The sequence below is a fragment of the Anguilla rostrata genome, chromosome 4 (genome assembly GCF_018555375.3).
Source record: "Anguilla rostrata isolate EN2019 chromosome 4, ASM1855537v3, whole genome shotgun sequence".
Classification (NCBI taxonomy): domain Eukaryota; kingdom Metazoa; phylum Chordata; class Actinopteri; order Anguilliformes; family Anguillidae; genus Anguilla; species Anguilla rostrata.
Window position 1 is genome coordinate 59,392,794 of NC_057936.1, and position 25,501 is coordinate 59,418,294.

The 25,501-nt window shown below is 45.9% G+C and overlaps 1 protein-coding gene across 2 annotated transcripts in view; it reads left to right on the forward strand.

The window, feature by feature from the left end:
• The first annotated feature begins 33 nt into the window (after positions 1–33).
• Positions 34–25,501, forward strand: part of ipo13b (importin 13b) — a 38,132-nt gene continuing 12,664 nt past the window's right edge. The window contains exons 1-12 of one of the 2 annotated variants that reach the window (XM_064333609.1): positions 34–424; positions 711–836; positions 13,500–13,625; positions 13,994–14,604; positions 17,720–17,860; positions 18,001–18,142; positions 21,465–21,631; positions 22,046–22,166; positions 22,428–22,575; positions 23,103–23,284; positions 23,404–23,430; positions 24,260–24,394. In XM_064333609.1, coding sequence (XP_064189679.1) covers positions 768–836; positions 13,500–13,625; positions 13,994–14,604; positions 17,720–17,860; positions 18,001–18,142; positions 21,465–21,631; positions 22,046–22,166; positions 22,428–22,575; positions 23,103–23,284; positions 23,404–23,430; positions 24,260–24,394 — 1,869 coding nt within the window. In that variant the 5' untranslated portion in view covers positions 34–424; positions 711–767. The remainder of the gene's footprint in view (positions 425–710; positions 837–13,499; positions 13,626–13,993; positions 14,605–17,719; positions 17,861–18,000; positions 18,143–21,464; positions 21,632–22,045; positions 22,167–22,427; positions 22,576–23,102; positions 23,285–23,403; positions 23,431–24,259; positions 24,395–25,501) is intronic. The other variant, XM_064333610.1, reaches the window with a different exon arrangement.

The following is a 25,501-nucleotide window of genomic DNA, read 5'->3' on the forward strand; positions in this document are numbered from 1 at the left end:
TACAAGGACCCCTACATGAGCTGTCACAGATGTAGCTGGCTTGGCTAGCATACTAGCTAGCGACCCTCCCCTGATACACTGAAACGCCGGTCGTGAAAGGGAAATCGCTCACGTTACGATTGTAATACAGAAAATATTTCAAGATGTTTGGTACATGTATCTGGTGAATCCATGTCAAGGGAGTTAAAGCAAGTAAAACGGATATCGCAATTTAGGCATATAATCCTGACTCGCGTTAGCCTTATATGTTTGCTTTAGTTTCTCGGTCCTGTGGTATCTCTAGACGAGCCAGGCGGTGATTGGACGAACCGCGAGCGGCATAACTGCAACTCCCAGCAAGAGGCTGCAGTGAAGGAAGGGAGGCAGGAGTATCATCGTCACAGCCCTCACAGAATATTATACGAAAACACATTGAGCGTTTACAGTAAGCTTGTTTTAATACTAATCCAAAAAAATAAACATATGTATGTGGGTGTGGATATAGTGTCTGGGGTCTGTGGCTAGCTCTGTAGATAGCTAGTAAACCAGTATCAGGGTTGTCTTTGTGATCGATAGTTAGCAAGCAGGCTAGCTAAATACATTTTGGCTCAACACGTCGCTGGCTAGCTACCTAGCAAGCTAGCTAGCTTGCTTGGGAAGCAAGTGCATATTGAACAAGGGAGGGGAGCCAACGGAAAGACGGACCAAGCATCATTAGACATCTCTGACAGGTTCCCTTCGGTAGCTTCGTGGCTGTGTCGCTCAGTGACAGTCACAACACGCTCGCTATGGAAACACCGGGCAGGATAACGCAGACATCGGACTCACTGGACTTCACAGTGGAAAACGTGGAAAAGGTAAGCAAGCTCTCTAATATAGTCAGATTGATTAATCAGAGAAAATTACTACCAGTCACGAGTTCTTAAAACAAGTGGCTTGTTTTGAACGGGTTGGTGCCACTGGCATTATGCAGTTCTTGCACACTCATTCTTACCATGCTGTTTTACTGATACAAGGGATGGCATAAGGTATGACAATATCTGATTGTTACCTATTTGTAACTTTTGGTTTATAATTCGCGAGCCATATCACCAACAAACACTTTCTCCGTTTGTATGGTCACAAATTTTATTCTATTTAGTTATCCCAGTCAATCAGAGTATTTAGTTGATACCCTTTGAATTTGGCACACCCGTCAGCAAACGTTTAGTCAAAACAGAGACACAGGGTTGACATTAATACAATTTGTACATGTTAAATGTTTTAATTAAACAATTGACTATCTTCAGGAATGCCAGTATATTCATTTTTGGTGAAATAAATTTTACATATACTTGCCCTTTTTGTGCAAAGTAGTGACAGCATTGGTTTGTGGCCTAAATTGCTGAATTTTGAGATGATATTGCATATTGACATTAGTGCTTTTTATGTTGCTTTAGTTTCCTTTCCTGGTCTGTGATTTCACATTTTGCCCTGTGTGTGTATTTTAAGAGACTGTCAGTGATATCTGTCAGTTGTTGCTGCTGAAGATTTTGGTAACATGAGTCATTATCACTTGTATCTTGTTCCATTTTAATAGTCTTGATCATATTTGACTTCTAATCAGTTAATTATTGCGTACCCAACACAGGGAGCAGTGTGAATAGCTTTGATCCTCCTCTTAGCTTAATAATACTGTTTTATCAAGAACGATTGAAGGGAGTGGTACTCCATTTTCTATTGAGGGCCATCAGTACACAGTGTCCTCCTGAACGAGAGTCTTGTTTGACTTAACAGTGCAAAAAAACGGTTCCATAATTTTGATTATTCCTTTTTTTTTGCATCATCCTTTGTTTTGTTTGGACAGCTGTTGGTAGTGCCAACAGGCACGCAAGTGCTTTAAAGCAAACGGTGCAAGGCTCCCGCAGTCGGACAGTAATGAAGCGTTTAATGACCGGTTAGCCCTGGTGGAGGTTACCGGAGGACTGTCTCAGGATTGCGGTTAAGGCGAGGTGCGCGGGCTGTCCGGGCGGCCCGCTGTCCTTCCTGCTCTGGAGGGCAGGGGGGAGTGCGAAATGCACCGGAGCCCTAGCGGTCGCAGTGACGTCTGCCGCCCGAGCCAGCTGCAGCATGACTCTGCTCGCGCCCCTCCTGTCTCCTATCGTCTCCGAAATGCCGCTCGCGCCCCTCGCACCGAAATACGATGGCGGCGTAGGGACTGGACTCCTCGGGTCACCTCCGTTACATGCCATGGGCTTCTCTCCGTGTCTTGGATTGGCAGTGTTGTCGGCGCTTGCGTTTGTAGCTGAGACCTCCTTTAGAGGAGCGGTGGGAGTAAATGAGCTGTTTTGAATAAAAGGGGCCATTTCTTTAACTGATTAGAGTTAAATAGCACTGCAAGTTGCCTGCATGTCAACAGATGGAAAGTCTATTGGGCTATTTGTGAATTGTCTTTAGACATAAATGTGGTGCTGTACATTGCACATTTATCCTTTCCTTTGTCCAAATGAAGTTCAAGATCTTAGTTTATCAGTCTGGAATAACCTAAAAGTATTATTATTATTTTTTTTTTTTTGCATTTTAGGGGAATTTGTAGGCTATGTGCTAAACAAGGAATATTCTTAGGGACTTGACATTCTATTGATAGTCTGATTAAATATGTGGTTATCATTAAAGATTCAGTTTTTGGGCTGGGGTGGGGTGGTAGACTGCTTTGATGTGTTCAGTGTGGGTGTGTCACGGCACTAACTGTATTTGTGTGGTGTCAGAAATGGTAATAGTCCCTACCAGCTCCAGGGCACCATCAAATGTTTTGTTTTCTGCTGTTATCATTTGTCCTTTATCGTTGATGTGCTTGAGTTGTACAAATGAATGCAATCACATTGGGCTGCTGGAGGGATGTTATGTCTATCTCAATCATGTGCAAAGGTGTGCTTGTGCCCATCTGCATGCAGGAAGATGCGTGTACGTGCGTGTGTGCACAATACTGTAAACCTGTGTGTGTCTGTATGCGTGTTTGCAGTGAGTTATGTGTGCAGTGGTATGTGTCCACCTCGTGTGTGTGCCCGTGCCTGATGTTACTTTAGTTAAGTGTCACGCTGTTTAGCACTGAGTGATATTACTGTGCGGGGCTGTGCTGTTGGTAAAGCTGTGTGTTGCCAGGGCGTGGAGGTGCTCTGCTGTTGCCACGGTAGCCTGGCTCTCCGGGGCCCTGCGGAGGGGCAGGTGTGTGAAGGCGCTGCAGCGGAGCTGCGCTGGTGTGATGGAGGAGGGCGGCAGGGGCGGAGGAGAGACACGCCACTGCCACCGCGCCGAAGGGAGGGGCAGATGCGACAGTCACCGTCACGTCCAGCCGGGAGAGAGACAGGAAATTAGGATGGTAGAGGTGGCTTTTCCTGAAAGAACATGGATGACAGGAGAGGGAGAGAGAGGGAAGGGGGAATTAAAGGGAAAGGGGGAGAGTTGATGAGGGAGTAGGGATAGGTATCCAAACAAGGCGAGAAGCTTTTCAGTAACTTGTGAGTTTGTATTGTGTCATTGTCCTTGGTGTAATTTTGCATTCTCGTCTACCCTTTTGGTTATTTACTGATTGTTTAAGTAGGCATCTTTGTCCTCAGCATCTTACAGCATTATTTCATGATTCAAACTCCAGTCAGTTTCAGTGCACAATCTAGGTCTTACTTGGAGAAGCCTGATGTAAGCAGTTTGGTTAGGCTATGGCAGGGTTACACACTGAATGTAAAACCCATGGGCAGAGCCACTCCTCTTCAATGCAGTGATACATTACTGCCTGCTGTGTAAGGGAATGATGAATGGTGGAGAGGCAGGCAGGCAGGCTCAGTCATGTCCTGAAGTGAATATTGCAGAGTGTGGGTGGGTGGTGGGGGGTGGGTGGGTGGGTGGGTGGGTGGTGAGTGAGTGAGTGAGTGAGTGAGTGAGTGAGTGAGTGAGTGAGTGAGTGAGTGAGTGAGGGTGGTGGGCGGGCGGGCGGGCGGGAGAGAGTGTGAGTGAGTGAGTGAGCGAGTGAGTGGGTGAGCGAGTGAGTGAGTGAGTGAGTGAGTGAGTGGGTGGGTGAGTGAGTGAGTGAGTGAGTGAGTGGGTGGGTGAGTGAGTGAGTGAGTGAGTGAGTGAGTGGGTGAGTGAGTGAGTGTGTGGGTGGGTGGGTGATGAGCGAGGGCGAGTGAGAACGAGAGGGAGAGCGAGAGCAGAAGGGGGTGTCCATCCCTGCTTCCATTCCGGCAGTACAATGCCCCTTTTTGAGTGTGCTGTGTGAGTCTCAGTGTTGAGCACAACAGGATATTGAGAATTGTTATGGTCGATGCAGGAGGCGGGCGTGTCTCCTGCCTTCTTGTGACAAAGAAGCCAGTTTAGAAGCCAGACACAGTGACAGGGAGAATGAGGGAATGGACAAGGGAGAGAGACAGAGAGGAGACTTCAGAAACATGCTCTTATTATTATGACCCATCAGATTCGCAGCCGGAAATTTGTGTCTTTGAAATGAACCATATTCTAATATAGCTCCTTAGCCTTTGCACCTCCACTGATACAGAGCTGACACATAAATTATTTTAATTGGCTTCTTATGGGCATTTTGTTGTGCATAAATGAGCCTCCCATGAGCAAGCTCAAAAGCATGGTGTCTAAGCACTATGACGTTTTACCTTCAGGCTGCAGAGTTTGATCTTAGTTTGTTAAGACTAAGGGAGCTCTCTAGCTTTATACAAGACTAGTCTAGTTTCATGTACAACTGCTTAATTCGGTCAACTGTTCATTGAATAACTGAGATTTAATTCCATCCATGTTATTATGTTCTATAATGAAAGAGCACCTTTTTCGAACCTTGACCTTATGATGATTTGATTGCTCAATCGAGGGGAACGCGGCTTTAACGTCAGGGTTCTTTCTCTGGCTCCCATTTTTTAAGAGAGCTCGCCGTGCTAAATGCGTCTCTCCCCTGCTCTGTCCAGATGGGGGCTGTGACATCATGATAAAGACCTTTCGGTTGGGGGTGGGGTGGGGTGGGGTGGGGGGGGACTACACAACAGGGGCTCAAATGGAGGGATGACTGAGGTGTAAGGACACGGCGGCGATTTAGACCTTACCGAGGAGCGGTGTGGTGTACCGCGTGGGAGCCGGATTCTTGGCGGCTGTACGCAAGCAGCGCTTACGGGTGGAGCTGTCGGCAGCGACCGCGCATAAGGAGAGAGGGAGAGAGGGAGAGAAAGTGCTCTTCCCCTTCCTGCAGCAGCTGTATCAGGGGCTGGAATAAGTCCTGATGGAATAATAGCACCTCTTGTTTCGGCTTTGCCGTCTCATTTTTCGTTGTGTTTTGCATAATTGTTGCTTTGTTCGTCGGCAGACTCCACTGCTCTCCTGAGCCCTGCTGGGTTGCTGAGAAGTGAACGAGTTTGGAACAGTACATGTTGCACCCTCTATTTGCATATATCCTGAGGGGTTTTCTGTTACTTTCAGAACTAACCAAATGCTCATTAATATACAGATTAATATTGAAAAATATTGATTTGGGGCCGTTTAGGCTAGTGGATTGTGATCGTAAGGGTACACCGTTTTCACGTGGCTGCATGTGATAAAACGCGGGACGTTGTTCAAGTTTAATTTAAGTTCTTCACCAATGACTGCTGTATTAAGTCCTGCAGTTGCAATTCATGCACCATGTATGCTGCAAATTCAGTGGCTTCATCGGATGACATAGCCATTGATGTAAAAGGTTAGAGAGGAATACATTAGCTAATGACGTTACCTTGCCTGCTATGAGCATCACACACGGGGCCCGGTGAGGGTTGTGAGAAAATGCTGCACATGTGAAGGCTTGAGTTTTCTTTGCCGCCGTAAACACAGTGCAGCTGGAAAATGGCCCTTTTCCAGAGTAGGCTCAGTGATGCAAGGCTTTGCCCAGAGGAGGGTGCGGATGGGAGATGGTTTCACGTTTCGAGGTGTGGCTGTGCATGTAGACGGGGCTGTGGGTGTTTTTTTTTTTTCACCTTTCTGAGGAGGCACTGATGCAGGGAGAGAGGAGGAGAGATAAGATGGGCTGTTCCTCAGCACTGGTGCTAATCCCAGAGCAGTTGATAGGGGCTGTTTGTTAAATAAAAGGAAATGATTGGATCTGTGGGATCAGTGAACAGAAAAGGGCCTTGCCTCTCGAAATGTAAAACCTGCTGATCACAGTTTCCATAGGCTATTAAATATGAATAACATTTAGGTACGATGCATTGATTTAAATTTGCCGTCAAGGCATACACCCTTGAAAATGTGCATCGCACGGTCCATTGCACTATTCTGAAATGGACTGTTCAAACAACATTGTAAAATACATTGATGCCTTATGCTGAAATTTAACAGGAAGGTATACAGGCAAATTGATTTTCTGCAAAGTAAAATGAATTAGTACTTGGTCAATGAATTATTCCATGTTTTTTTAATTGAATGATATGCAGACGGCTTATAATGGATCGTACCTTCCGGCAAATCTAACCAACCAAATCTGAAGGCAAAAAATGTGAAATGACAGCCGAATTCGTAATTTTATCCTTAACGTCAGTTTGAGATGCAAAGGTCGCAGTGTTGGCTAAAACCTCGTAGTTGTTTCCAGGACGGCAAATTCTGCAATATGAAACAAAGGATTCTTTTTGTGTAATCTTGAAATGTAAATTGTAGCCATGTGGTTCATTGTTAAAACTATTAACAATTAGCCATTCATTTTGGCAAAGTGTTGGGAAGCATAGCCTATGGAAAATAATAAGATGGCATAATTGATTAGTGGTGGTAGACTGTGGTATAGCTAGGCCTAACTGACAGGGCCTTGTGGCTAACATTCACGCACAGTGGAGTGTGCGTTCTGTAAAGAAAGAAGCACGACGCTGGTATATTTCACTCGGTCGGCTACCTTGTCAGTCATCGGAACTTGTTTTGCCAGGCAGTCATTAAGTCACAATTTCTTGTTTTTAAGCGATTTCCAGCTTAGTTCTACCAGTGGTTGCATTAACACAGGATTCTGAATTTTATTGTGCAGAAAAAAGAGCCAAAATTAAGAAAAATATTAATTATTGTTCTATTAATACTGGTATTTCGGGGTCTTTTTTTAAAGATTACAACAGGTCATGACCAAGACTTGATCCACAGCAAAATTATTACTAGTGTGTCTGTGAGTCGTTTGTCTTTTGAATCATTTTTTGGTGTCTGACATTTGTGTTGTTCATTGATCACAGGCTATTTAAACAGCCGTTGGTTGCACGGTGAGATCGTGCTTAGCCTAATTTGAATGAAAAGTCAAAATCGGGATGTCATGCTCTAGCTGGCTTGCTCTTATTATTACAGACGAATTGCTCTCATTATGATACATAACAGTATTAACACAGTGAACTTTAAAACAGTTAGATGATTGTATTCCGTAAATGCTTGCGCTGATACTGTTTTTCAGTTCCAATTCCCGTTAGATCTGTCCAAAGAAATTATAAATGACAGCTGCTTCTTTGGGCTAAATAATCAAATGATGATGATCATTGTGAGACATATTAGCTTGTGTGGCAAGAAATTGTTTTTGATCAGAATGCCAAAACATTATTTGTATCATTTCATTCCACTAGTGCCACTATTTCATCCCGCTTCTGTTACAAGTGTCATAATAAAATTATGACCGTCATGGTTTTTTTTTTGTGTTATTATTATGAGTTGCCTTCATATGTCAAAAAATTGCAAGTGAATTTGTGTAAAACGCAGATTTTGAAATGTCCTGCGTTCCAAAGACGCTGCATTCTGGGCCAGCACGGCCACTGTCAACTTTATCCTCACATTCTGTGCTGCCATTTTTTTTTGTTGAAAATTGTATTTTGCGAGTTCCCGCCCACGTGTGTCTGCTGTGGACGGCATAGTCACCGCGTGCACTGGTCGCGGTAGAACCGTGCAAATCTGACCGTTCTTTTCTCTGTCTTGGCTAAATGTCTGTCTTGTATTTTTGCAGACTGTATACGGAATCATTCATTTTTATGAGAAGTAAAAGAATATTAACTGACTGCCTTGGTGGAGTCATGCTCACTGTGAACAAGGGAAAACCGCCTTGATTTTTTTTTGTTTTTAGTCTTGGGGCCAGACGCTGGCTTTCAGGCTTACCGTTTTGAATGCATGTAAAGGACTACATACAACCTGCAGTTTCACAAGGTTATGTCCACAGAAGCGTGGGAATTAGAAACAGGGTAGAGAAAGCCAGAGGTATTCCAGATGGCCACACAGACAGTCAGACTGTATGCCAGGGTCACAAATACACGTCTGTGAGCTACAGCTTTAATACTGTTTCTGAACACAATACACTGCATGTCATATCTACTTTTCCTTTGGGTCATTGTTTGTTTTCTTTTGCAAAAAATATTGTATACACTGGTGTGATATAAAGGCTGTGTGTGTGTACGTGTGTGTGCTGATGATGTATAGATAAATATTATTAACTCGTTGCTTGCTTTGGTTAAATAAAAAGCAATGATAAACAAACGCACCGCCTTTTTGAGAAAAGCAGCGTGGTGCAGCGTGAGCCAATCAGATTGAGCACCTCTACAAACTGCCTCGAGGAAAAAAATAAGGCCCTTCTGCACTTTCAGTGAAAAACAATCGGAGACAGAAATGAAATGCAAATATTTTAGCATTTTCATATGGCTGTGCATCAAAAATAAGCACTTGCAAAAATGAGCAACAAGCCAGACAGAGGCAGCACTGCCATGACAGACTCCTCATGCTGCCAAATTCAAATGACAAAGCAGTTAGAGAGAGAGAGAGAGAATTTATACATATACAGTCACCTCCAAAATGATCTCAGGGCACCATTGGTAGAGATTAGCAAAAAAAGGTTGTGTAAAATTACACTGATGATGAGCTGTGTTGTGTTTGCACAAATGTGGGAAAACTATATTAAAATGTAACATTTGAAAAAAAGTGCAAAGATAACACACTTTATGGCAACAACATAAATGTGAATATGAAGGTGGTAGATGATTCAAATGAGATTAACTTTATAAAAATGTACTGGAAAAAATTGTTATTTGTTTCAAATGTGTTTGTGTATGCATTTGTATATACTGGAAATTGAAAACAAAAATTTTAACAAGTGGGCCTAACAATTTTATTTCCCAGAAAGATAATTACTGCTTTTGATGTTTTCAGTATTTTGTGAATTCTCCCTTTGCAAGGATACATGTTACTATATGTATTTTTGTCATTTACATGATGCAAAGGCAAGTTTGATATTGTATTAAAACCTTGTCCTATTCTTTAAATTAGTGGCCTTTCAGGTTTTAGAGAATTTCTGTGCATCTGTTAACAAATGTTACTCTTTGATAATGCATTATCCATGCAACTGTATATGAAACCCTCCTAGAATCATTGGAATCGGTTGTTCATGGCAGCACACACACAAACACACACACAGTTATAATCAATATCCATATATATATCCCCTGCATTAGCTCACCCTTCCTGCATACACGGTCTCAGTTGCCCTTAGACACTGATATCTGTCTGCCACTCTCCTCTGCCATGTCTTACATACTGTATTTTCAATACATAAATCAATGGGCACGGCCATTGTCAAAACAAGTTGCCCGAGGGCTTTGTATAGGCTGATAAGCATAACCCTATTAATGATGAAGATGAGGAAGAAATGCCATCTAAAGCACAAGGTGATTTCTGTTTAATTTAATATCAGTGTAATGGCATATTAGCTTGTGTCTAAGTCACATATACCTGCAAGCGGATTAATTCTAAAAACAGAAGCTCCGACCTTTCCGACTAATCCAAAAGAAATGAATGCAGATCTCGAAGAACAAACAAGAGCTAGTCGTCTGCTTCGGTTTAGTTTGATACCCAGTTTGATTCCCAGTACATATGCTGGCCACAGTTGGTGGTGGCTGCAGTTCTCCACGTTCCTGAGTGGTCATGTGAAGAATGCAGCTGTGACACGTGCTCTCGGCTCCGCTTGCGTCACCGAGCGGCGATTGACGTCCGGTGGATATCTTTTATATATAACGCTCTGATAATTGCCTGCCTGGCCAGCCAGGCAGGTGGGGAGGTCGGTAAATGGCAGGCACTGTTTAGGAAGTAGCAGCCTGTCCGTCATCCACAGCCACAGTTTTAATTGGGGAAACTGTGAGTCAGTTAAGCAAATGAAGATGAGCAATTTCATTAAGTCCTCTGCATGCACCTGGAACTCTCGTTTTGATTAATGTCACAGTAGCAAAAAAAATAATAATGAGAAGTCCTCATAGCACTGTTTCAGACGTACTGTAAGACTTGGAAGTATTCATATGCTTTACATCTGTCATAGGATTAAATTCTGTCTGTAGAGTGTACTGTTTGATTTATGGCATGATTGTGTGTTGTATTTTTTATATTTTGAAACTATATTCTTACAACCATAAAGAAAAACCGCAGCTTGCGGGAAACTGCTTTGGTTCATCGTGTGATGACGCGATTTCAGGCGGAACAGGTCGAGTGGCCAGGCAGCTGTTTTGGGCGCGTCGCGTCCATTAAGACGCCTGCCGAGTTTCAAGGTCAGGCTTTCTGACCTTGGCTCGGACCTGAGGAGCGAAGGACTGATGTAGAGAGGCACGGGGAGGGTTTACAGAGCACTCTGTCCGTTGGGGAGCTTTCGTTTTATTATTACTATTTTTTTACGTTCAGCCCGTGCCTCTCAAATAAGCTTGTATTAGCGGAAGGGCCCTGGCTTATGCACATCCAGAAAGCCTGCAGATTCAGCAGTAAAACCCTGGACGGAGTCTTCCTGCTGGCTGTTTCATTTATTTTCCTGTTTGCTGTCTGTCTGCGTTGCTGCTGGCTGATGCAGTCGTTCACCCGGCAGGACCCAGGGCCGTAAATTTACAGTCATTTCGCTTTGATCGATAATCTTTAATGTTAACAAATGAATAATCGATAGTCGATAATGTAAATTCCATCAGCTATATAATTCGCCAGTAAACGTGTGTGTGACGCAGGAGGCAGTAGTTTTCCTGACTCCAGGATAAGCTTTGTGAACGGGTTTATTTTCACACACATTCAAGACCCATTAGATTAAAATCTTTCTTCTACAATGTGAAAGCATAGAACAGTATTTGTTTAGATGTAAATTTTAGCTGTAAAATGTAGGCGAAAAGGCAACGAAAAGCCTGCTACGCTTAACTTGTCTATTAAAACAGTATAAATGTAGCTCAAGGAGATAGTCTTCATGTGTCTTTTAACTAATGACTGACGCGTTGGTGCAGTTACCATATTGTAACGATCCCACTGATACTGTAGGTCATTATTTCAACTCACCGACAGGCACAGGGCATTGGCAAGGCCTGGGCGAGGCCAGTAGAACATAGTGGCAAACAGCTTGCCTAGGCACTTGAAACTCCTGAGGAGGAAAATTTGGCAGAGTTTCTATGGGAAATCAATGCAGCAGTCAGTTATAGGTCTTTAAATTGCGACAAAATGTAGTAATGTATTAAAAAGGTTGCAATTTCACGATGCCAAAAAGCTGCCGTGTTGCTTACTGCACCGCAAACAGATTTAACCCGAATTTGCAGGTTTTATTTGTTGTCAAGACGCCCGTAGCTAGCAACGGCTAATGGCGCTAGCCCGCAAAATCTTTGCGACTGCAGTCGAGTGTTCAAAGTGAAACCATTTGATTATGGTCAGCCGTCTAACGTTAGTATGCTGTTTGTGGTCATGGCTCATAATGTAGTTGATGTGGCTCCTTATCGGGGGGATTCATTAAGATAGAAGATGTTCGGGAATGATACCCCGGGCCACTGAGTTGGTTCCTTTGTCCACTCTGTAACCGCATCAGGGCAGCACTCGAGTCCAATTCGGTTTATTTTGTGAAGATACCTTTGCTGATCTTCGGGAAACAGCGAGTCAGTGTAATTTGCTGTCATCCTTCATCTATCACTGTTCTGCATAGCGACCCATCGGAGAGCGAGCTAGCTGTCATTTGCTGACATTCTAATATAATAGCGATGATAGCTAGCTTGATCTACGGTGGATCCCTATGCAGAACCGTGATTTTCCCCTTAACTGGCTCAGCCTGCATGCCTGTGACGTGTCCCTGACTGAACCCATCGGTCTACAGATGTCCAAGCCTATCTCAGTAGTTTAAAATGTAGGAGTTCCATCTGGTGGAACATTAAAATCATAACATTTTCTTCAAAAGAGAAATGACGTTTTTGTCCGAAAGAGAAAACATTAGGCGACCCGAAATACGATTATTCTTTTTCATCTTTACGCTTGATCAACCTGAAAGTGTAACAAAGAGTAATCGATCGTGAATTATTTGTTTACGTCCCAGGTAGCAACAGTATGGTTTATTCCACATAGAGAGAAATTGCACTGCGCAGTACAGAATGCAGTGTCTGCTTGGCTGCAATCGCCGTGCACACACGCACACATACCCACACACATACACACACGCACACACACACGCACACGCACACACACACACACACGCACACGCACGCATCACGCACCCACACCACACACACACACACACACACACACACACACACACACACACACACACACACACACACACACACACACACATACACACACACACACACACACACACACACACACACACACACACACACACACACACACACTCTCGTTAGCGATCTTCTGACACGGCTGGGCAGATGGAAGCTCTGTGTGCTGTGGGCTGAGTCCGCCGTTCGGTTTCTTTGCTCTGATCTCTGCTGAGGTCCTCAGAGCCTCACGAAATCGGCACCGGGCTGAACAGGGATCGTGAGAAAACAACGAAAAGAGGCGCTTGATTTCCCACCCGAAACAGCCGTCTGCATCCCTGTTTACACGTAAATAGTGATTCCTCTGCGGTAATGGGGAAAATAACAACTGCTCGTCCAACGGCTCTGCAACGTGTGTTATTTTTGTTTTGGTGATTCTTTCGAGGAGAAGAGCAACTGCTGTCTTTTCTCACCCTTTCTTTCTCTATCACACACACACACGCACACACGCCAACACACCACACCACACGACAGCACACCCACCACGACGCATGAACACCACACACAACACACCAACCCAACTACACACCACACACATACACACCATGCTCTTTTCTGTTGCCCGTTCGCGTCTGCATCCACTCTCAATCTCCATCTCCAAGAAGTCCGATGGGAGGGAATGGGGAAGCCATAGACATGACATAGAATGTCTTGCTAAATGAAGCCTAGCATGTATAGTAACGATTTGGCCAGACTCACACTGTTAGATGCACTGTCCCTCTCCCTTACCCATTGTTTTCATTATGCTGTAAATGAGTGAGTCACTGTCTACACCCTGAGCCCACCAGAGGAGGATGGGTTTCCCCCTTGAGCCTGGTTCCTTTCCGAGGTTTCTTCCCATCTGCCACCGGGAGTTCTTCCTCGCCACTGTTGCTTTAGGCTTGCTCCTGTTGGGGTTTAGGCCAGGGTTATGATTTATTTGATTTATTTGATTGATTTATTGATTGAACCTTTTCTCTCCCCACTTCTTTGCAGGCTCTTCACCAGCTGTATTATGACCCCAACATTGACAATAAGAACCTGGCCCAGAAGTGGCTCATGCAAGCCCAGGTGTCCCCACAGGCCTGGCAGTTCTGCTGGGCCCTGCTCAGCCCGGACAAGGTGAGAAAACCCCTTCCTTCCCCATCTCAGTTTCGCACTCGCCTCCGTGCAACAGCCGAAATATCTCAGCAGAATGCACAGTCATTCTCCGAATATTTGTGGAGATATAAAGGGGAATTGGAAGTCATAAAGTGTGAGCTCGTTGAGAAAGGTTGCACTTGAAACGGAGGGTGAAGTAGTGTTGTTCTGCCAGCCGAAGGTTGATTCTCTTGCGCAAATTGCCAGGGTCAGGCGGTACAATTTACATTCGAACGGAAAGCGGTTTCGCGGTGTTAGACGGCAGCGATTTAAACTGTTTGAAAAGGGAACCTTGAGGGGGAGCGAACGATGACCTGACCGTCGCTGTTGTGCTTCCTTGCTCGGGAAAGGTCCCGGAGATCCAGTACTTCGGGGCGAGCGCCCTCCACACCAAGATCTCGCGCTACTGGGGGGACATCCCGGCCGAGCAGTACGACTCGCTGAAGACCCAGCTCTTCTCGCAGATCGCCCGCTTCGCCTCGGGCTCCAAGATGGTGCTGACCCGGCTGTGCGTGGCGCTGGCCTCGCTGGCGCTCAACATGATGCCGGAGGCGTGGCCGGGCGCGGTCACGGAGATGGTGCGCATGTTCCAGGAGGAGGGCGGCGGGGTGGACGGGCGCGCCCGCTGCCTGGCGCTCCTGGAGCTGCTCACCGTGCTGCCCGAGGAGTTCCAGACCAGCCGGCTGCCCCAGTACCGCAAGGGCCAGGTGCGGGGGGCCCTGGGCCGGGAGTGGGCCTCCGTCTACCCCCTGCTCCAGCAGCTCCTGCGGCAGGCCGACTCCCCCGGCCTGGTGAAGGCCCGCGTGCTCAAGTGCCTCTCCAGCTGGGTGCTGCTGGACGTGCCCCTGAACGAGAGCGAGGGCCTGGTGGAGGACAGCTTCGCCGCGCTGGCCGACCCCGAGCTCTTCGACACCGCCGTGGAGGCCATCGTCAACGCCATCTCCCAGCCCGACTCCCAGAGGTGAGGCTTACCCGCCCCGGATTTAGCGCGCCCCTTTTTGTGACGTAATTGCGCCCGAAAACACCTCACAGAATCCGTCGTTTGGTGGAATAGCAGAACTAAAGATCACTTGACAGTGCCGAAGAATGAAAAAACAGAAGCAGCGGCAGACAGACTGACGATAGGTTTTTACAGGGAGAAGTCATGGAAACAGTGTTACACAGGTTAAGGCAGCGCGACATTTTTATACAGATTAAAATGCATGTGATTTGGCTGGATAGGTGTTTCCGTCATTGACAGATGCAAGCATCACCATAAGAACCTGAGAGAAACAGCCAAGGTGACACATATTCTCACCTTGAGCTGCTGAGAGCAAGGGTGAGCAAAAAGGAGAGGACTCGAGGGAGGGAGGGAGGGAGGAGAGAGAGAGAGAGAGGCGACAGGGCGGTTCGAGAGAGAGGTGTGATTGAGATAAGAGGCTGGAAGAGTGAGGCAGAAAGTGTGATGTAGGGGAAAGATAGACCACAGGAGACTGAAACAAGGGTGTGGACCGGGGGGCAAGAGAAAGGGATGGAGGGAGCAATGATGGCCAGGAGGGGAGGGGAGGGGTGGGGGGAGTGGGGGGGGGCATTTCAAGGCTGGCTGGCGTTTCCATGGCGACAGTAGAAGGGAACGATGTCTTACGCTCTGGTTGGTACAGACGTGATGAGCGCTTATCTCCCCCTCCCCCTCTGCTGGGGAGAGAGAGGGAGAGAGAGAGGGAGACGGAGTGAGAGAGAGAGGGAGAGAGAGATATGTAACGAGGGAGAACGTACACAGAATGTCCGCATCTCTGTGCATGCACCCAAAGATGGGGTTGATTGAAGCATTAATGGATAAAGCACTGTACTGTTGCTTTGGAAAGATGTCTGCCAAATTAATTAATAAGTAATACCCATAAATAATGTATAAGGATTAGTGATATTTTCCCCGGTGACCATAAATGAATATTGGGCCTAATGCAGCTGCGTGTTCTCTGCGCTCTGTGTAATTATGACTCAGATGGTGTGTAAATTAGGGGCGGATGGTTTGCGGTGACATCACTGCAGCTGTGACGTGAGTGATGGGCATCACATCTGGGCTCTGGCTCGTGTTTCCCCCGGCATCATCCTGCGGCGCTCCGCCGTCCCTCTCCGCCCGGGGAGGCGGAGTCCGCGGGTGCGCGGTCCGTATCGCGGGAGGGGGGCCCTGAAACACAGATGCGGGGGAACAGCGGCGGCGGCGATCAGCGGTCTCGACGGAGCAGACGGGGTGAGAGTGTCGGGGCGCGGCCGGCGGCGGTCGTCCGTTCCCATGACGCGCGGTTTCCAAGGGCGACCGGGAACTGGATGACGCCACCGATCGATCCCGGGCCGAGCGCCTTTCTCCGCGCTAGCCGCGGCGGGCTCTCGAAGCGGCGCAGAAGTAATGCGCCGCGCGGTATTGGAAACCCAGGGCGGACTTGGCGGTAGTGGGGGTTGGGGTCGGGGGGAGGTCATCAATTTTTCAGCTCCCCGAGGAATTAGTCTTAGTTTTCTCGCGCAGAACATGTTGTCGAGTGGATTTTGAAGTCTCTTTATTTTGTGTCCTTTCTTTCCGCTTCTGTCTTCCTCCTGCCTCTTTGGCTTACCCGGCTTCCCTTTACCCACCTCGTTCTCTCTCACTCCTGCTGTTTAAATACATTACAATCAAGTCATTTGCAAGGATGCAATTGGACCAATTGCATCTTGTTGCCTGGCAACCCCTTTCGTCTGCCTCCCAGTGTCTCGGCGTAATTGCAGGGTGGGGGAAGGGGGAAGCGGGGAGCTGTTTGTCTGAAGCAGACAAGCTGTGTTTCTGGGAAATGGGCGGATGTTGATCTTTATATTCGCGGTACACGGCTGCCCCCCCCACCCCCCCGCCGTGCTCAGAGCGGCATGTAAATCCCAAAATATTCTTGGCACACCCCTTTTTTCTCCAGCATGCACCTCTGTTATTTCATCATCTCCAGTTTACTTAGTCATCTCCGCCTCGCAAGCGTGTAGGTTTTCCCAATTAGCTGTCTCTGCACAGTGTGCGAGAGATGCTGTGGCTATTGCTGCACTCAGGAACCTCATTCATTTTTAATAGGAAGCTTTGGTAATGCAGGTCATGCACCCACAGAAAGGAGAATTCTAGCCATTGTCGCAGTCTAATGTCATCTCAGCCTCGTTGTATCAGTGTCGGAATGAGTGTTATTATTCACGATGTGTCCCTTTGACATTGCGGTGATGAATGGAGCATTGCTTTAACGTCAAGCATGCCCTCAGCCTGCAATGTGTCACCAGTTGTAGGTTACGTTGTGTCTTGTAGAAAGTATTTCATAAAAATTTTTTTAAATGAATGTGAAACTGCTCCATGTGATGATCAAAACCATAACATCTGATTAATTGTGGTTCTCATGACACAAACTGTTGAGCAGTTCGAGGAAAGGTAGTCCTTATAGATGTAAAGACTCCTGGAGAGTTTGTCGGCACTACGAGGACTAGCAGGTTTGGGGTTTATTCAGCTTTTGGTCAGCTTTTCAGCTTCTGGATTTCTGTAGAGGGTCCTCCTCATTTCTCATCTGAGTAGAGGTCATTATTCAGACAGAATAAAATTAAGATGGAATAAAAGATGTAGCACTTGAGGCAAGGGGATGAAAGGGTGGATGTCTGTAGAAGAAGGAGTCCTTAGGCTGAGAGCGGCTGTGATGTATTAGACTGTGGAGGAACAGCTGAGGCTGCAGGAAGACGGAAACAAAGACAATTGACAGAATATTGAGCTGATAGTGGGAGCCGAGTGAAGGAGTAAGATGAAAAAAGAGTGCAAAGAAAGTGGCAAATTTAGTTCAAATAAGAAAGTAGATGGTATTGCAGAAGGGTGGAAGGTATGGAGATTGGAGGAAAAAAAACTGTGTTATACTTGGTGTAGCTATGGTAGGATTTCATAAACGTGATGGAGGGAACTGACAGACGCATGACCTCTGAAACTAATGCAGAGAGAAAACCAACAACGGACCGACAACTATGCCTTGGGGAACGCCGGAATAGTGACAGGCACAAGTGTATGTGTGTTTGCGGCGACCAAATTCATCCGTGTGCCTTTGTGCGTCGCGCAGGTACGTCAACACACTGCTGAAGCTGGTTCCGCAAGTGCTGCAGCTGCAGGAGCAGCTGAGGGAGGCCGTGCAGAACGGAGATATGGAGACGTCGCACGGAATCTGCCGGATCGCCGTGGCGCTGGGGGAGAACCACTCCAGGTGCGACTGTCGCATTTATTGCGGCCGTAGGCGCTGACGGCCGAGCTGTTTAGCTATTGTCTGTCTCACTGTTTTTTGCGTTTAACCTGTGAGAACCGTTTTAAGTTTTTTTTTTTTTTCTTTCCCCCACTGTGTTTTAGGGCTCTCCTGGAGCAGGTGGAGCACTGGCAGGGGTTCCTGGCCCTGGTGAACATGATCATGTTCTGCACGGGCATTCCTGGGCACTACCCTGTCAACGAAACCACCAGCTCTCTCACGCTCACCTTTTGGTACACCCTGCAGGTAAACCTTCTCCGGAAACACAGACCCCACCAGCTGAGAGATTGAATGTCTGCGAATATCTCTCTCTGGATGAATTTTTTTTTCCAGTAGGGCTACAACAATAGACCTGTTCTCGTAAGATGTATATTTTTCACATTTTTCAAAAACTGCGCTGCGGTGTCCTTTTTCAGTTGAGGAGACATGATCTTTTCTTCCTGCCTGTATGTGAAATCTTTATATTGATCCTTACTATCAAATAACAGCCTAAATAACAATGTCTGCACAATTGCATTGAGTCACATTTCTTAATAATTACTGTATGGTACTTCAAAATTCACTGGGCCCACATCTTTACATGGCCCACATAATAAGTCATGATTTGCCATAAAATGTCTCTGCTGTTGTACAGGTGTTTCAGAACATGACTAACCGTTTGCAGACTAAGCAAAAAACTCATGTGCACTGAGGATGTTAAAAAGAGAATTTCAATTTAGAACATTGTATTTTTATGATTTATGTTTGATTACTGTCAGCTAGCATTTCAAAACAATTGAAATGTTTTCCGTACTGCTTTGGTTGCCATGCTTATTTTTCACGGAAGCAAGCCGATTACACAGCTTCTAATGTATCCAACACGCCTCTAATCCTGTTGGGATCAGAGATATACCTGAAAGCACTGTAGTCCATAATAAGCGGGTGATAAATAACACTGGAAAAAATACCTTGTAATACAATTGTTTTCATTCGAGGCTTCCAAAGCTAAATTCTCATTCTAGCCGCCCACAGTTCCCCATGAGTGCTTTCTGTTTGGATGTGAAATGTTTCATGGCTGGAGATTTACATTTTCTAAATGCGGTCTTTGAAGCACGGTAATCAGTGGAGCCATGCCACTGCACTGACCCCTCTCCCCTGCGAGAGATATTTAGATAACCTGCTTTAAATTGGCCATCTTGTCTGATCTCATCTGTGAAATTGGTCATGCCACTAAGTGTTTACTTGGGAACCTACCTGTTTTTTGAGGACGGCATTACCTGTTCAGACAGGAGAACCGCACTCAGAGTGAGCACAGATTACTTCAGGGCTAATAGCGCCATTGTTTTGTTATTTTTTAGTGAGACTTGGGGTTACAGAAGCTTTTAAGTATATGGTACAGTAGTATAACAAAGACCAGATTGAGTGAGTTTTTTTTTTTTAAATCAGTTATGTTTGAAAAACTGAACTGAACTTTTATTGTTGGCTAATCAGTATGAGAATGCTTGTTACCAATTTATATTCCTGTTATTTACGTCTTTACTCTAGAAGTGAAGTCCACTACCTTATTCTGGAAGTGACATCAGCTTTACAGCTGTCACACGGATTAGGTCATATTATTTATGTCACTGAGTCAATGTTAAAATAATTAGTTTCTGTATCGTATCCTGTATTGAACACAGATTTTATAAGCATACATGGTAGTGCGAGTCCATATCAATACGTTTTTATTTAAAGATATCGTGTTTTTGGGATCAAGGGTCTCCTCGAGTTTCCAAGCTCTTTTTCTCTCCAGAGAGCACCCGGTTTCTCCAGGAATCCATTTCCTAAGTGAGGGTGTAATGGGTAGTGGATGCAGTCTGGGCAAAGTACACACAAAGCAGCCCATCCCTCTGTCAGCATCACTGTAATTCTAAGCCCTCGATCAATACTGCCTCCTGAGTCACCGCACATTGACTGGCCTGCAGCATTCGGCAGAGTGGCTTCCGGGACCTGAGAGCATTGCTACCCAAAAACCATCCATTTAGAAGTGACAAGCGAAGCTCAAACACGAGTGCAGATAATACAGATTCAAATAAAATCCGCACCCTCCAATTTCGTTCTCTTAATTCCTCTACTCTTTTTCTGATTCCGTTATTTTTTCGTTAGTCCACTAATAGGATTTTAAAAGCAGCGGATAGCTACGTTTGTGCGTATGTATAATGGAATGCAAAGCTATTAAGTGGCCGCTTCCTGAGACGAGCAGAATTGAATGAGCGCGTGAGAGATAATGTATGCTTATCTCTCGGTACAGAACTCCGTGTGGCGGGAAGCTCGGTTACGGTTTTGTGCCGGAAGATCTGTGCCGTCGCGAAGCAGAGCGATGAAAGGGACGGACATCCCGTTTTTTAAATCTACGGTTTCGGCCGGGGGGATGGAATATGACGGCTTTTCAGAATTTAAAAAATCAGTTTGTCGTAGAAGTATTGTGGTATTAAAAAGATAGGCACCGTGTCTCTTCTCTGTCACTCTGTACTCTCTAGATTGAAAGGTCTTCGACTTGACCGCTTCCCTGTGATGTAGAATGAAACTACCTACTCCTCGCGAAACCCTGCAACGTGCTGAGTCGGGCGAATGTGCAGATGAATCACGGCAGCCCACAGCGCTACCAGTCTGAACCAAGCAGAATATATTTGCGATAGAACACCCGCCAAAAATGCGTTGACGTACAAGATTGTTAAAAACATAAGTAATGTTAGCTAGTTGATCATTTATTTAATAAATAAATCACTGTCATTAAAATAGAAATACATCCAATTGCTGTTAGACAAAAACGGGTGCAGACGGTTATCCAGAGCCGGTCCTTAGTATAGGTGACAAAGACGGTCGCCTTGTGTGCCATCCGTCGGAATGGGTACTAACCGTCTGGATGGGCGCCAAGCAACAGAGGCTGACAACCTTCCTCGGTCTGCAATTAAGCAGTCACTCTACACCCAACCCCCCCCCCCCCCCCCCCAACCCCCAGCGACTGTTACTGGCTATGAAGGTAATGGGTTTGAATGTGGATTTATGCCAGCTACATAATTCAGTTACCTATAATTAAAGTCATATTCCAAAGTGTTTCCAGCTTGCATGGTGGGCTCTGAAGGCTTAATTCCAGCTGAGCCGGCACTCCATGCCTCTGTGGCATCGAGAGCCTCCATTTGCTTCTTCTAGGTAATCGCTAAAAGGAATCAAATGGAGTTTGTGAAGAGAAAACTGATGCTTGCATTTACTTGCAGGTCAAAGTTAAAGAAAAATGTTCATTGAATACAGGCCTAAATCTAGATGCCCTTGAATACAGACATTCAAGCCATCTGGGTTTTTTTTATCGCATTTTCTTCCTGGCCCACCCTACATTAGTGTCTCTACAGTTCTGTGGATGGTTTTGACACTCAGACGTATGCTGCTGTCTTGCAGCTTTAACATGCAAGAGTGTGTGAACACACTCCTTTTACTAGTCCTGATTCAGTGCAAACTGGCCCATTTTATCCCATGCGTAACTAATTTCAGAGTCGCGTTCTGGGTGCTTATGTCCGAATGTTCCCCTGACCGTTTGGCCCCTCTATTTCAGGATGACATTATGTCGTTTGAGGCGGAGAAGCGGGCGGTGTACCTGCAGGTGTACAGGCCCGTGTACTTCCAGCTGGTGGACGTCCTGCTGCACAAGGCCCAGTTCCCCACTGACGAGGAGTACGCCTCCTGGTCCTCCGATGAGAAGGAGCAGTTCAGGATCTACAGGTTTGGACCGAGTTTACGTGTGTCTGTCACTATGTGTCTGTGCCAGACCTGGGTAAGATATGTATTTGTTTTGTATTCAAATACTTTTCTACGCTTTCTACTGATCTTGTCTGGTGTATTGGAACCAATGAAATACTCTCGAAAAGTGCAAACCCCACCTTCTGGTCATATTGGTAGGCTCAGTTACACCAGGCAAGATCAATAGAGCACAGAAAAGTATTTGAATCCAAAACAAATACGTATTTGTCTGGTCTGGTCTGTGCACAAAGTGAGGTCAGGTAGTGCAAAGGGATTAGCATTGTCTCTATGAGAGGGTAATTGAACGAACTGGGGACAGGTAATTGATGTACAGGTTTAAATTTGATTGAGCCACAGCTGTATTTGCAGCATTATGGGACTGTGTGTGTGTTGCAGGGTGGACATCTCCGACACCCTGATGTACGTGTATGAGACGCTGGGAGCCGAGCTCCTCAGCAACCTGTACGACAAGCTGGGGAGGCTGCTGACCAACACGGAGCAGCCCATGTCCTGGCAGGTCAGTGACCCAGCCGGCACGGGTGAACCCTCAGACCTGTACACATCTGCCGAGTTTATCAGCCTGAGCAACGGTGGTAATGATAATGAACTGACTAGGCAGATTCATACTGAATATGGATTTGAGTGCAATACTGTACGTCACAGTTAGGCTGTTGTATTGTAATAACCTAGCTTTACTGCGCCTGAGGAAAAGCGATACTGAAGCATAAATACAGAGGCGTAGTTTGATGTCTGTCTGTCTGTCTGTCCACCCATCCAGCACACTGAAGCACTGCTGTACGGGTTCCAGTCCATCGCGGAGACGATCGACGTCAACTACTCTGACGTGATACCCGGGCTCATCGGCCTGATTCCTCGCATTAACATCAACAACGTTCAGCTCGCGGACACCGTCATGTTCACTATAGGTAGCGCACCTCTGCCCTCCTCTCATTTTCATTCATCAGTCGCTCATCGAAGTATCATGGGGCAGTTCGGTGAGCTCATCAGATTCTAGTGAAATATTCAGCACGTCATTTCATAATTGCCGAGTGGAGTGAGTCATTCAGCAGAGTCTGTCTCTCTCTCTCTCTCTCTCGGCCTCTGTCTCTCTGTCTCGGCCTCTGTCTCTCTCTCTCTCTCGGCCTCTGTGTCTCTCCTTTCTCTCTCTCTCTCTCTCTGGCCTCTGTCTCTCGTCTCTCTCTCTCTCTCTCTCTCGGCCTCTGTGTCTCTCTCCCTATCTCTCACTCCCTCTCTGTCTCTCTCTCTCTCTCTCTCTCTCTCTCTCTCTCTCGGCCTCTGTCTCGGCCTCTCTCTCTTCATCTTAAAGTCTTTCTACTTGGCCTCAACTGGTTATCTCTATCTCCGTTCTTAGATGCTATCTGTGTTTTGTCATAGTGTTTTCTGTCTCTTCATGTGTCTCTGTGCTCATGTCGTCATCTCTCTCTCTCTCTAGGTTCTCTGGCAGAGTGGTTGGCCGATCACCCGGTCATGTTGAGCAGTGTCCTCCCGCTGGTACTGGAGGCCCTGGGGAACCCTGACCTCTCTGTGTCCAGCGTCTCCACGCTCAAGAAGATCTGCCGCGAGTGCAAATACGACCTGCCCCCCTACGCCACCAACATCGTGGCTGTCTCACAGGTCAGTGGGCTGTGGGGTCAGGTTATACTGGAGATATGTGGAACAGTGATTGTATGAAATACAATGACAAAATGTTATAATAAATATAATATTTTGTATTATTTATATCCTCTTCACAGGAGGTGCTCATCAAACAGATCCATAAGGTCAGTGATTAAAAGTTTCTCAGGTCAATAGTGTATCTCTCTCTCTCTCTCTCTCTCACTCTCTCTCCCTATCTCTCTACCTCTCTGTCTCTCTACCTCAAGCAGTCTCAAGTCCCTGTGCACACAGCCTGTCAGCATCTAGATACTTTATATGTATCAAAAACCAATCATAAGATAATACTTCCCATCAGTTGCAGAGGTTAATCAGCTTGACTAAAGCCTAATGATGTAAACAGTGTGTCCATGAATCAGAGCTTAAGCAGTTTGTGTCTGTCTGATGACCAGAGTGTAAGACGTCTGTCTCTCTCTGTGTACACCGACCAGTCAGTGTGTAAGACGTCTGTCTCTCTGCACACAGACCAGTCAGAGTGTAAGATGTCTGTCTCTCTGCACACAGACCAGTCAGAGTGTATGATGTCTGTCTCTCTGCACACAGACCAGTCAGAGTGTATGATGTCTGTCTCTCTGCACACAGACCAGTCAGTGTGTAAGACGTCTCTCTCTCTGCACACAGACCAGTCAGAGTGTAAATGATCTGTCTATCTGCACAAGAACCAGTCATGTGTATGATGTCTGTCCCCTCATGCACACAGACCAAGTCAGTGATTGTTTCCAGGTCAATATGATGTCTGTCTCTCTGCACACGACCTCAGAGTGTATGATGTCTGTCCTTGCACACAGACCAGTCAGAGTGTATGATTCTTTTCTGCACACAGACCAGTCAGAGGTGTAATCGCATGCTGCTCTCTTGCAACAGGGCCAGAATCAGGTTAAGCAGTTTGTTCTGTACGAGACCAGTAGTGTAAGACGTCTCTCTCTCTGCACGCAGACCAGTCAGTGTATGTGGCTGATGCAGGCTCTGGGCTTCCTGCTCTCCGCCCTGCCCGTGGAGGACATCTTGCGGAATCTGCACTCGCTCATCACCCCCTATATCCAGCAGCTGGAGAAGCTGGCCGACGAGACGGTAAGGACTGAGCGCGCTCAGTGCGGTCACCGCAGTGGAGAGCTCCAGACGCAGGGCTTACTGTAAACCGTGGGTACATAGAGGTGCTCCTTTCTGCCCCGGCACAGTGCTTCCAGAAGGCTTTAACCCCCCCCTCCCCCCCACCACCCTCCCGAGCATTCTCACATTTTTGGCCCATTTCTCCTCAAAATTCTTGTGCATTGAAATTTATTTTTACCATTCACCAATGCAGTGAATACAGCACATTTATGACACAATTTTTTAAATGAAAGACTTGCTTTTCTCATTTACAAAAGTATGCGCCCCCCCACAGAGTCAGTACTTTGTAGTTGGGCTTCGGGCTGCAAGTCTTCTTAGGTATGTATGTTTGAACATATTTTTTTCATAATTTTCAAGATTTTATTTTTAACAAAATTATTAAGCCATCTGAATACTTAATTTAATTTTGACAATGAGAGATACAATGAAAGTTACTTGTATAAGAACAGAAAAAATGATACATGTTTTAATTTGACTTTGCAGCATGGCAAAAAAAAGAAACAATCAATTAAGATGAACACTTTCTGAAGGCACTGTGTATTGGCCAATAACATGCCACTTTTTCCCTTTTTGGACTGTAGCCTTGGAAACAGGTTTCGTCTCCATGTGGTTCCACTGATTTAGCTCATTTCACAGTGGGTCCAGATTGGCCCTCCCCCTCACTCAAAAACATGACAGTACACACCAACCAATCACCATGCATCATGCGCCTAACAGAAATACACCAGAATGTTTAAATTATTCTGTCACAAAATGTATTAATGATCGTTTCAGCTGTTCAGATTATTCATATCAGCATGTACGAATAATCAGTAGTTTAACTCAGGGTGCAAACTTTGTCTTCTTTCTCAAACATTTTAAGTGAGCACCTGAACAACAGCTCTGTCCATTAATAAACCCGTTGTTAATATTTCTTTATGAAATGGTTACGGCAGACAAAAAGACAATGGCCAAGTCCAAATCAGTGCGCTTGCCTACTACTAAGTATACAAGTTGTATACTCAACAGTAGGTAAGTGTGCCGATTCGGACACAGCCAATGTCTCCCTTGCGAAAGCTGACAACACTG